The sequence below is a fragment of the Epinephelus moara genome, chromosome 10 (genome assembly GCF_006386435.1).
Source record: "Epinephelus moara isolate mb chromosome 10, YSFRI_EMoa_1.0, whole genome shotgun sequence".
NCBI classification, from domain to species: domain Eukaryota; kingdom Metazoa; phylum Chordata; class Actinopteri; order Perciformes; family Serranidae; genus Epinephelus; species Epinephelus moara.
In genome coordinates, this window is record NC_065515.1 from 15216183 (window position 1) to 15228531 (window position 12349).

At 42.2% G+C, this 12349-nt stretch overlaps 2 protein-coding genes across 3 annotated transcripts in view; both read right to left on the reverse strand.

The window, feature by feature from the left end:
* si:ch211-221n20.8 (fibrillin-2) overlaps positions 1-3662 on the reverse strand; it is a 21321-nt gene extending 17659 nt beyond the window's left edge. Inside the window, exon 1 of the mRNA XM_050055266.1 lies at positions 3653-3662. Within this exon, the coding sequence (XP_049911223.1) occupies positions 3653-3662 (10 nt within the window). The remainder of the gene's footprint in view (positions 1-3652) is intronic.
* A 5288-nt stretch (positions 3663-8950) lies between these two features.
* On the reverse strand, positions 8951-12066 carry dmrta2 (DMRT-like family A2). Of its 2 annotated transcripts, XM_050055931.1 has the most exons (3): positions 11558-12066; positions 11125-11526; positions 8951-10699 (listed from the first exon to the last, which is right to left on the reverse strand). In XM_050055931.1, exons 1-3 carry the CDS (start codon positions 11631-11633, stop codon positions 9813-9815), a joined length of 1365 nt encoding a protein of 454 aa, XP_049911888.1. In that variant the 5' UTR covers positions 11634-12066; the 3' UTR covers positions 8951-9812. The 2 variants fall into 2 exon arrangements, with proteins under 2 accessions (XP_049911888.1, XP_049911887.1); XM_050055930.1 differs by having other exon boundaries at positions 11125-11564.
* Between the last annotated feature and the right edge of the window lie 283 nt (positions 12067-12349).

Sequence of the window (12349 nt, forward strand, 5' to 3'; positions counted from 1 at the left end):
CACACACGACAAATACATGTGCACAAATCATAGGCAACCCAATACACATACACACACACACACACACACACACTTTAACATTCCAGCACACCTTATCTGCCCCAGCAGCGTTGACTGACACTCTCCACTTGAGGAGATTAAGTGTGCTCATGCTGTGTCGGCACAGCTTGACGTCCATTTATCCTTAAAACTCATATGAAGCGTCTCCGAGAGCTCCGTGCCATCCACGTGCACACCACCACCCACCACGTGCACATTCCCCAATTTCCCTGTAGACACCTGCTACTTTACTGTCACTGCTGTCACTGGAGAAAATCAAACCAGTCGCTGCAGTTTTGCTTTCCTTCTCGCTTGAATCAGATGTTTAGGTGGTCATTCGTGTGCTGACTCGTTTTGGGGACAACCACGACTGTGCAATCAGGTAAAAACCTCCTATTGTAGAAATTAATAAAAATGTGGATTCTTTTCTTTGCTATTTAAAAACATTTTGTAGGTATGTGTTTTTCCTGCAACATCAGCTGTGTGCTGTTTAATTGCCACACAGAAAGAAGGAGCCTGTGGCGTTTGTGGTTCCAACAGCAGCAGATTTAACCAACACACTATAAATACACACAGGCCATCTGGGTACTTGCAGGGTACAGATAACTCGCTGGCAACTGCTGTTGGTCTCTCTTTATGCCTGTTAACATTAGTATATTATTAATTTTTTTACCATTTTACAGTCTGCTGAGCTAATAATGGGGCCAAGGTGGGCTACATGAGGAGCCCTTGTGGGACATACTGAGCAAGTGAGGGCCTAATTTGGTTTGATATAACAACCTTTTTTGTGCTATTTGGTTTCTCAGGTAGTCTGCCAAGTCAGGTCGGTGGCAGCTGTTTGTCTGCTCTCTTGGATGTGTCCTGGCATCAGTTGACCTAATAAGAGCTGGTTCTGGCAAAGGTTGGATTACCAACCAGGCAAAGTGGACATCTGTACCAGGTTCACTTTGTGTCATTTGGTTTTTCAGTCAAGTGCCACATTATTACTTAATCTTCTAAAGGGGTCCTGTGCCAAAAACTAGTTATAAAACCCTAGATTTTTTTTCACTTATGTTGTGTTTAAATGGGGTATAACATCAAATGAAGTTATATTCAATGACATTACAACAAACTAACCTACTGAATGGGCCTGCAGGGCACAGACCCACAAGCCCAAAGTGTCAGGGGCTCCCTAGCTTTGACCTGCAAAATTTCACTCAAAGAGACACGTACCGAACAGGAAGAGACTCAAAATGACCAAAAATAAATATAAAACTATGAAAAAAAAGACACAAAAAGACAACAAAGAGTTGCAAAACAGCTGCAAAGACAAACAAAGATGCAACAACTACTAAAAGGGACAAGATAAATACAAAGAAACACAAAATGACTGTTTTAAAGATGCCAGGCAACTAAAGAAACAATATCACCACAAAGAGACACAAAGCAAATAAAAAGAGACACAAAATGACTACAAAGAGACACAAAGCAAATAAAAAGAGACACAAAATGACTACAAAGAGACACAAAGCAAATAAAAAGAGACACAAACTAAATAAAAAGAGACACAAAATTACCCCAAAGAGGCATAAAATGACTATAAGAGACATAAAATGACTTTAAGAGACGCAAAGCAACTAAAAAGAGACACAAAATGACCACAAAGAGACATAAAACGGCAACAAAGACTCACAAAAAGACTAGCAAAACAGCTGCAAAGACAAAAAGACATGACAACTACTAAATGGGGCAAAACAAACACAAAGAGACACAAAACAACTGAAAAGAGACCCAAAATGACCACAAAGAGACATAAAATTACTATAAGAGATGCAAAGCAACTACAAAGAGACACAAAATGACCACAAAGAGACATGAAATGACTATAAGAGACATAAAATGAGTATAGGAGACGCAAAACAACTAAAAAGAGACACAAAATGACCACAAAGAGACACAGAGCAGTTAAAAAGAGACATAAAATGAGTATAGGAGATGCAAAACAACTAAAAAGAGACAGAAAATTACCACAAAGAGACACAGAGCAGTTAAAAAGAGACATAAAATGACCACAAAGAGACACAGAGCAGTTAAAAAGAGACACAAAATGACCACAAAGAGACACAGAGCAGTGAAAAAGAGACACAAAATGACCACAAAGAGACACAGGGCAGTTAAAAAGAGACATAAAATGAGTATAGGAGATGCAAAACAACTAAAAAGAGACACAAAATGACCACAAAGAGACACAGGGCAGTTAAAAATAGACATAAAATGACTACAAAGAGATGCAAAAAAAACTAAAAAGAGACACAACTAAAAAGTCCCACAAAACAACAACTACGAAAAGGCTAAACAACCACAAAGTGCATGTTGCTTCTATGTCTCATAATTCAGCCATGAAACTAACTGATATACAGACAGCCTGGGGCTTGTAGTATGGCAGTGTAGGAATACTGTTGGTTTCTGTAATATAATGAAAATGCCATCTATAGTACTGTGCTATATGCACTATACATGATGGGAACTTGGAGACAACAAAAAGCCCAACAACACAGATTCATCCAGTCACAGTTTTAGCCCACATATGGCCACCTGATTTTGCCAAAATTTAGAGCTGCTGACTTGACCCAGTTAGCAGCATTGAGGGTAGGTGTGTGCCTGTGTTGACTCTGTATTGCAGATTCTGGGGTGTCATTCATCCAGATTTAGACCACATGCTGAGTATATTTGCCTACCTGGAATTCCTTCACGGTTGCCACCTGCATCCTTATGAGCTTCAACATGGTGGACGGGTTTAAGATAAATTAGTGGACGCAAATAATCTGTTGATATGTGCCATAGAAAGTGTTTTTTTCTTTTTAACCAAACTGGCAATTCTTAAAGGGACAGTTCACCCTAATATCAAAAATACATATTTTTCCTCTTGCCTGTAGTACTATCTGTCAGACTAGATTTTTTTTAGTGTTGGAGATATCGACTGTAGAGATGTCTGCCTTCTCCCCAATATAATGAAACTAGATAGCACTCAGCTTGTGGTGCTCAAAGCACCCAAAAAATATATTTCAAAAACTCAACAGCAATGTCACTTTCCAGAAATCACGATGAAGCAAGCATCTACTGCTGGCTCCACTGAGCTACCCAGCTCAGCAGAAGACGACGCCTACATGTTTACATCTTGCATTGTCACAAGCAGGAGCCTCAAGCCCATGAATAGATGCACGCTTCCTTCTGCGCAGGGATACAGTTGGTGGGTGTAGTTTGGTAGGAAGAAAATAGTTCCTACATGAAACTGCTCACAACAAGGTCTGTGGATTATCTTGAGTAACAGGGTCATGGTTTCTGGAAAGAGATATTGCTGTTGAGTTTTTCATTTTTTTTTTTTTGGCGCTTTGAGCAACACAACCCGAGTGCCCTCTAGTTCCATTATATTGGAGAGAAAGCAGATATTTCTACGGACAATATCTCCAACACTTGGCAACTCACACCAATACAATCTAAATTGATAGATAGCACTACAGTTGAGGGTTGATTTTGGGATACGGCTGCTGTGCCAGACCATCATGGTGAAGAGGGAGCTGAGCTGGAAGGCAAAGCTTTTGATTTACTGGTCCATCAACATCCTGACCCTCACCTATGGTCATGAGCTCTGGGTAGTGACTGAAAGGATAAGATCGCAGATACAATTGGCCGAAATGAGTTTCCTCCGAAGGGCACCTGGGCTCAGCCTTAGAGATATGTTAAGGAGCTCAGACATCTGGGGGGAGCTCAGATTAGAGCCGCTGCTCCCTCGCGTTGAAAGGGGTCAGTTTAGGTAGTTCCGCCGTATGGTCAGGATGCCTCCTGGGTGCCTCGTGTTAGAGGTGCTTCAGGCACATCCCACTGGTAGGAGGTCCCTGGGCAGACCCAGAACACACTGCAAGGATTACATATCTCATCTGGCCTGGGAACACCCTGGGGTCCCCCAGGAGGAGCTGGAAAGCATCGCTGAGAAGAAGGGCGTCTGGAATACTCTGTTCAGCTTGCTGCCCCTGTGACCCAGCTTCGGATAAATGGTTGACAATGGATGGATGGATGTTCCTTTAAGGGTGTGAACCTGTTGACTCTCTGTATTGCAGATTCTGGGGTATCGTTCATCCATATTTAGGTCACATGCTGAGTATATTTGCCTACCTGGAATTCCTTCACAGCTGCCACCTTCATCTTTGTGAGCTTCAAAATGGTGGACAGGTTTCCGTCCTCTGCTACCTCTCAGAAACCTCACACTAAGTCGAGGACCATCACGTCAGTTCCAGACTCTGAGGACAAAACATGAAAATGTGATACCGACAAAATTAGATTAAAATCAAATAATGGACTTATGATAAGACATTTAGAGATATGTGCCACATCTGTGTTTTTCTTTTTTACCAAACTAACGATTCATAAACCTTCAACAAAACCCACATCATGAGCGACACTGTGTATCCAGATCAAAAAACCTGTGTCGACACACCACAGGAACACAGAGGTTTTTACCAAGTAGATGCTTTGATGTGAAGGGGATACCACATATGATGGAAGGAAGGTTTGAGAGAAAGAGGGACATGGGGCAGTATGTGGGGGGGCTGAGGTAGGTGAAGGGCGCTCCCGGGGCAGAATGATGAAAGGACCCTTCGAAGGACAGATGGGAATGAGATTCCCGAATCAATACCATCCAAGGGTGTTTTGTTATTAACGCATACAGCAAGGAGCCCACATTCGATACTCCTCACCTGACCGCTCACACACACACACACACACATTCACCTTTTTGCTGTGCTTTCATCTCCATTTCTTCCTTTAGTCACACTTCTTACATTTTCTAACAGTGGGAACTACAGTTCTCGAAATACTCGCAGTGCAAAGTGAGAAACTGCTCGGGACCCCAGACCCCCAGGGCCCCGAAAGCATCAGAGTCATTTGTAACTTTGTGCTACATAACAAGAGAGCACTATGTCTTTACAGTAGCAGCTACGATATAATATGAAACAGTGGGTGTTGGTGGAGACGAGTTCAACTCCTGTTTACAGCGACAGTTTTTTTCAACACCAGTTGTTTTATTATTGAGACAACGCTGCTGTTGGTGAGCCAGCAGAGCTGTAAAATGTCTGCGTGCATATACTGTAGCCCAACAAGACTTTATATATTTATTTTGTTTATTCGTTTATCTATTTCACTGTGAGTTTACTGGGCTGTAAGAGTCAAGACTCTAAATTCAGTGCAGAATGTGCACAATTGTTTTTGTCTCAGTGTTGGTTTGTTTTGCCGTTATCTATTTGTTATTCTGACAGTAAACCAAACAGCAGCTCCGAAAATGAAAATGGGTTTTATGTATGGAGTAATAACCTAAATGGATTTCTCTCTCTCTCTGTCTCTCTCTCTCCGCAGCACTCTGGGAGCCTGTGGCCATTTATCTGCCACTGTCTAATTATTCATTAGTGAACACAGAGAATGGAAAACATAGCTGTGCATTCACTGTAGCAGACCAGCATCACTCCACAAACTCATGCTCCTCTTTTCCTTCTTTCTCACACTCTGAGGTCACAGGGGTCAACGATCTAACGCCTGTCATAACACAACACGTGGAAGATGTGCTCTGATAACATGATAACTCACAACTCAATGAAATACATTCAGACAGTATCTCCAAACACATGTAGTGTAAACAGTCGTGTTTACCTTCAGGTGTTGCTGTGTGTTGTTGTCTGGGCCACACATTAACGTAAGTCACCTGTTAGTGAGCAGAAAAGAGGAACACCATTGAGTCTGCTTAATGAGGCAGCATCAAGGCTAATCCTGTTCAGGTTTGGCATAGTGGCTGCAACGCTCTCACCCAGTGCTCTGCACACAAGTGGCCAGCAGAGGACACTGTGTGGTCTGTGGCACGCAAATCAAAAACCCAAGCCAGCACCTGTTTCCACACATACAAAATAAAATGTGGTCCAGTTAATCAGGGCAATACATTCAACTGAAATTAAAATAAAACACATGAAAACAGGAGGTATATTTTAAACATAATGCACATCCTGTACAGATGATGGTTCATATTAGGAGTTAACATTATGTTTAAAACACCAAACTCTGCAGCAGTCACTCATTAATACTCGCAGCTATAGGCTCCCACTGTAAGCTATATATTAGGTCTTACAGATGCCAGGCATGTGTCATATTTTATAGCAGTGTTGCATATGACATTTGTTAGACAAGACTGTCATCTAGTGGTGCTGTCTGTGCTACACACAATGTGAAGGGACCATATCTTCCACATAAGCAGCACTGACAGTAGTATGGGCTGTTTGAAATGATGGCTGCGGAGGCCCCTCCCAACCTAATCGTCTTTCCACATTTATTATTATTACTGTCATTTGTGTTCTTCTATGATGTGAAAATGGTTTTAGCACTCCAGTGCACCAAGAATATTACATCACTGACATGATATGACAACATCTGAGGGAAACACATGAGTTTTTAAGGGGAGTAATATTTAAGATCCCCAAGAACTCCAGTGTTACACAAAAATAATGATGCAAGACTCATATTATGTGTTGCAACTGGTCCCACAAAGAAAATATAGCTGGCATGAATGTGTGTTCACTCTACATAGACCTACTGTATGTGTGAGCTATTCAATGTTTAATTGACAGGATGTGAGTTATCATTGTTATTTGGAAAACCTATATTTTGTGCCGGTTCAGCAGCTAGTAAACTTATAATATGCTGTTAGGTGCCCTGTGGGCTCTCCTATAGAACTTTGCTCCAGTTCTTCATTCACACACCTGAATTAGCTCAGGGGAAGTCAGGCAAAATTTAATTTATCAGTTTATTCTTAATTAATTTATCCATATGAGTCAGGTTGGTCATTATTCTGTGGTTCACTGTGCTGAATGTGGTGATATGTGCATACATGTATTGATGTAACTGTTTGTGCTTCATATGGATATGTATGGATATTTAATTTAATTTCATTTCATTTAATCTAATTTTATTTTATTTTATTTCATTTATACATTTATTTATTATTTTATTTTTTCTATTCTGTTTTGTTTTATTTTATTTTATTTTATTTTTGTTTTTGTTTTTTTGTATTTTTTGTCTTACTTATCCCTGTATTAATTTTATTTATTTATTTTGGTCTTACTTATCCCTGGAGTTATTTATTTATTTCTCTTGTCACCATCAGGTCATTCTAAGCCAGCCAGGGTGAGGCTGAGGGGGGAAGTTGCTTTCTAGGGTCTGAAAAACCGCAAAATTTGTAAAACATATGGACACACATGGACGAGATGCGTCTGTGTGTATATATATATATATATATATATATATATATAGATAGATAGATAGATATAGATATATAGATATATAGATATATCTATATATACACATATACACACACACACACATATATATATATATATATGATTTATTATCAATACTCTGCAAAGAAACTCAATACAATTGGATCACAAAAAAAGGTCTTTTCACTTCACGCTCACCTTGTTCAGACGTATCTGTTTCGACCGCTCAACCAATCAGCGTTACACATTTAATCAGAGCTGGAGTAGTCGTTGACCTGTGTGGTGCTGACAGTGGTTGACCGGCAGGTGGCGCCACTGCTCTATGAATCTGATGAGCTGTCTCCGGAGGCGGTGAGATCCCGGAGTGGGCGGTGAAAGTGTCTTCAGTTCTGTACCAGTATAACCAGCAGCAAAACTATGGCGACCAGCTGGACATTATATTCACAGAATAATGTCATTTAAATTTTTGTTGGGGGGGAGATTAATAAAGGATTTGTACGTTGCTCAAAAAATAAATAAATAAATAAAAAATAAAAATGTCGAGGTGTGTTTCTTACCTCCCATCACCTGCACGGTCCAAATATTTTTCTTTATGATACACATTTAAGTTTGGTTATGAGCAAAACATTTCTGCTAAACGAAAAAATAGCCTCATTTTAATTCTAACACTGAAATGAAAGAGAGCGAGCAAGTATTTTTTACATATATATATATTTATTTATTTTTCTGGGTTGTCACTGCGCCTCTGTTAGCTTTTGTATGTGATGCGGTCAGACAACTGTTAGGCTAGTTAATCTAAACTAATGATGAAGAGTTAATCGAATAATTTGATTTAATTAAAGATAAATAATTAAATACATAAATAAAATGGATACAGGCTACAAATTGAAAAAGGCCTATAAATGTCCATGAGCTGAAAGTGGTTTTAAAAGTACAAAAGCACTCCAAATAAAGAGTAAATATTTTACTGCTCCTTCACTGCATCTTTTTTGGTATTAACAACCTAGGATTATATATGTGTGCTCACTGCAACGTCGTGCCTGTTATTTAAAAGGAAGAAAGCGATTTTAAAAACACATATTGTCCTTAAAAAATGTTTTTTTTAGTGCCAAACCAAATACACTTTATGAAATGTGTGCTATGTGGTGCTTCACTCAGGTTCAAGTCATCCGTGTTACAAAAACTTAAATATGTATTAGTAAGTTTTGTGTTTGTCTACTTTATTGAGACTCTGTATGCAGATTCTTTACCATGGAAAAAACAGACAATCAGCGAATTAATGCATGTGCAAAAATGTTATGGAAATATCTATCTATCTATCTATCTATCTATCTATCTATCTATCTATCTATCTATCTATCGATTTATTATCTAACACTCAGGTATGATTTATGAGCGCCTGCAGGAGGCCTTTATGGATTCACTGTCTGAAGAGATTCAGTGTTTCGGTGCAGAAACAATGTTTTACCCACCAGAGGCCAAACCGTCTGGCACATCTGAAAGCTTCTCCGTTTATGCGTGAGTTGACTTTTTGATGCTCCGTTCCCAAATTAAAACGTGTCAACACGCGGATGCTTCATCTGTCTCATCACAGAGTAATTACACGTTCCCCACTTTCTTTAAAATAACATTTATTTCCAGCATATTCATACAATGTGACAGCACAGCTTGTAACATTTTGAAGATGAACTGACTTGATCCAGCACTTTGTCACAAAAATATCTGAGCTGACTAACGGAAAAATGAAAAGTCAAATATAGCATAGCGTTTCATATTACCAAATGCAATATATAATACAGGCAGTTGGAAATGAACTAAAACAAACAGGTGAGATAAGTGAAATTATACATAAGAGAACAAAAAAAGAGGGATGGCATTTACACATCATTAGTTCAACTTGTACATCAGGAAATAGGGTTAACATCCGTAATCTACATGTTATAATAACTTAATTCTGCCTCATTTAATATTCCATGTGTGTGTGAGAGAGAAATGCATATTTAGAGTTTGATTTTTGAGCATCATATGCACTTCAGTTTCACCAGCCAGCTGAAAGATTGGATGGGCTTTAAAAAGTCCTAACTCTCTGATAAATCATTACTTCGTTACTTTATTTTAAATCCTGCAGAATTGACATAAAAATCAGTAATAAAAGCACATTTTGGGTTTATTTTTTATCTTCTCGTTGTGATTTATTTTGGAATGTATAAATATCTTTTCGGCTTCACGCCATTTTATTGATTTTGTTCATACCTGGGGAATGTCATCCAAACTTTCTTAGTCAAACATATAAAATTATTTTTGAAAATTACACATAAGCGAGTTTAGTTTTTTTCCTCTCAGACCATTTGACTACAAGGCAGATAATCCTATTATGTACAGCAGCCTGTAGCCAAAACACATCACAGATTTTCGCCAGAACATTCAACACTTGTGGCTACAAATACAATGCAATGTGTCTCTATGGTCAGTCCGCCAGCCTCACTGTTTCTCCGGCGTGTTGTTGACCAAAGGCCCGTACAGGCCGCTGGCGTAGCCCTGCTCCTTGTGTAACATCGTCCTGTCCCTTATCAGGTCGCTAAAGGCATAGTCCATCGGGGGTCTGAAGCCCAGAGTGGGCATCAGCCCGGTGGTGGAGTAGGGCGTCATGAAAGCCAGTCCCCGGCTGTGCGCAGAGTAGGCCAGCCGCAGCGGGTTCAGTCCCAGGTGGGTGCCCAGAGGATAGGTGCTGGGGTCGGCGCCGAAGTGCGGGGAGTTTGGCTGGAGAGGAGAAAACGCAGAGCGGTTGCTGAGCGTCATGGCTCCGGGTAACATGGGCCTCGTCGGGGCGGTTGTGGATGCGGAGGACGGCGGAGCCTGCTGCGCACTTTGGAGCACCCTCTCGGCCGTCCACGTCTCATCTGCCCCGGCCTTGTTGGAACCCTGCGCGCCGCTGTTGTTGAGGATCTGCTCGATGGCCTGCACCACGTCTTTGCCGCAGCCTTGCAGGACGAGCTCCAGGACGCTGCGCTTGTGGCTGGGGAACACTCGGGTCAGGATGTCGATGGCGTTCATGTGCCGGGAGGCCGCGGAGGAAGGGGAGGGCTCCTGCTCGTCTTTGTCGGTCTCAGAGCCGGAGTCAGAGCCGATGGAGCTGACGGAGCCGGGGGTTTCCCCTCCGTCTTTTAAAGGCTTAGACACCGGTGAGTTGATGAAAGACTCGCTGTCTCCGTTCTCTGAACCCGAGCCTCCGTGTCGGCCGTCTGGGGACGAGATGCCAGGGGCCGAGTCACTTTCGGTGGACGCCGGCTTCCCCACAGTCTGCTGGGGGGTGGCGGATGCGGACAGCTGGCTCTTTGGGAACAGCTCATACTTCTGGATACTTGAATCTGTTGATCAGAATATGACATTGCGTAAGATGGGGGCACAATGTGGCAACATATAACCAGAGTATTAATCAGTGGCAAAGTCAGGAAATTAAAATGACATCACACAGGCCTTTAAAGAGGCAGCATTGCCACATTTCTGTTAAACATTTACTGGATCCTCAAACGAACCACATCTTCATATTAACATGACAAACAAAAATCACATTTCTAGCTGTTGAGTCTGAGTCATATATGCCATAACATGTTAGTATGAAAGCAGGGAATGATCAGTAATATCGAGGCCTATATTTATTTTTACAATGCCGCCTTGCAAAAGTCTATTTTACAGTGGAGTTTGCAGGTTTTTACAGCTCTCTATCTGCTCTAATAAAACAACCAACTGCACTTCTTATTCTTTACATGAGGCGTTCAGGTGCTCCACTCACCTGAGTTACTTTCGCTGTTGACAGACGTGAACACCTCGTAGTTGGGACGCGGTGGGATGATGCCGTTGGCGGCGGCCAGGGCGAGTCCCTCTGCTGTGCCGTACAGCAGCTGCAGCTCCCGGGCTTCGTTTTCCTCCTGCGCCTGCTGCCGCCGCAGCGCCACCTGCGCCGCCATCACCCGCTGCCTCTCGGCGATCAGGGTGCACTTGGCGCACATACAGTCCTTCCAGCGGCAGTAGCGCTTGTGGCCCTTCAGCGCGGACACCACGCCGTGGTTCCTGCAGCGGGCACACTTCGGGGTGCGCGGGTACTTGTCCGCGGCGCGCAGCAGGAGTGGAGGGCCGCGCAGGAGGTTGCTGGCCATGGAAACCGGGATGGAGGCTGCCGCGGCGGCCGCTGCCGCTCCCGGGTGGACTTGAGAGGCAGAGGAGACTGTGGGGAGCTCCTGCCGCTCCCGGGTGGACTTGAGAGGCAGAGGAGACTGTGGGGAGCTCCGGTCTCAGATCCATGCCCGCCTTCCTCACTGATGTAGCTGAACTTTGAACAAGAAAACTGCGCTTTTCTGAACGATCTGACTGAGTTACACAAGTATTGAGCCGTTCACATCTGCTCAGTGGATCTCAACATCTCTGGGCAACAGGTGAAGGCAGCGATGTCTGTCTACTGACGAGATTATCGTGCAAAAAAATCTATGATCGAAACTCTAATGTAAAGTGTTCAGTGAGTCTGCAGAAGAGGCAAAAATATCAAGACACTGTCGAGTTTAAATCCGAAAAGAGCAGGAGGCTACAGGAGCGATCATTCCTCCCCGATAGGAAGTTCAAACTGTCCAGGAGGAGCCGAGGTTGTTACTCGCCGCAGCCTGAGACACTAACTTCCTCCAGAGATTGTCAGTGGATACAGATCCCTCTCTCCCCTCTCTATTGTTGCTCCTACGTTTTCATTAGACAAATTTGACAACAATGTGGCGTCTGTCATTGGCCAAAGGGGGAAGGAGCAATCTGATTGGCTTGCCTCTTTTTTCAACTGTGTCCACCTGAGTTCTTATTCCAAATATCAAGTGTTAAGAATCTGAAGGGAGTTCCCGGAAAGCTAAAAATCGATGCTGTGTATTTCCAAAAAAGAATTTTATAGATTTAAAACAATAGCCTGTGTTATTGCTTTTATTCAGCTGTACCATGGGGGCGACATGCTGCCAAACAGGACACTGAAATATTAAATAATA

Bases quoted from the DNA above. Each gene is read 5' to 3' on its own strand.
- dmrta2 (XM_050055931.1), bottom strand. From the start codon at position 11,633: ATGGATCTGAGACCGGAGCTCCCCACAGTCTCCTCTGCCTCTCAAGTC. The intron at 11,527-11,557 runs GTCTCCTCTGCC...TCCACCCGGGAG, and splicing joins AGCGGCAGGAGCTCCCCACA to CGGCAGCGGCCGCCGCGGCA. The intron at 10,700-11,124 runs GTGAGTGGAGCA...TCTGATCAACAG, and splicing joins CAACAGCGAAAGTAACTCAG to ATTCAAGTATCCAGAAGTAT.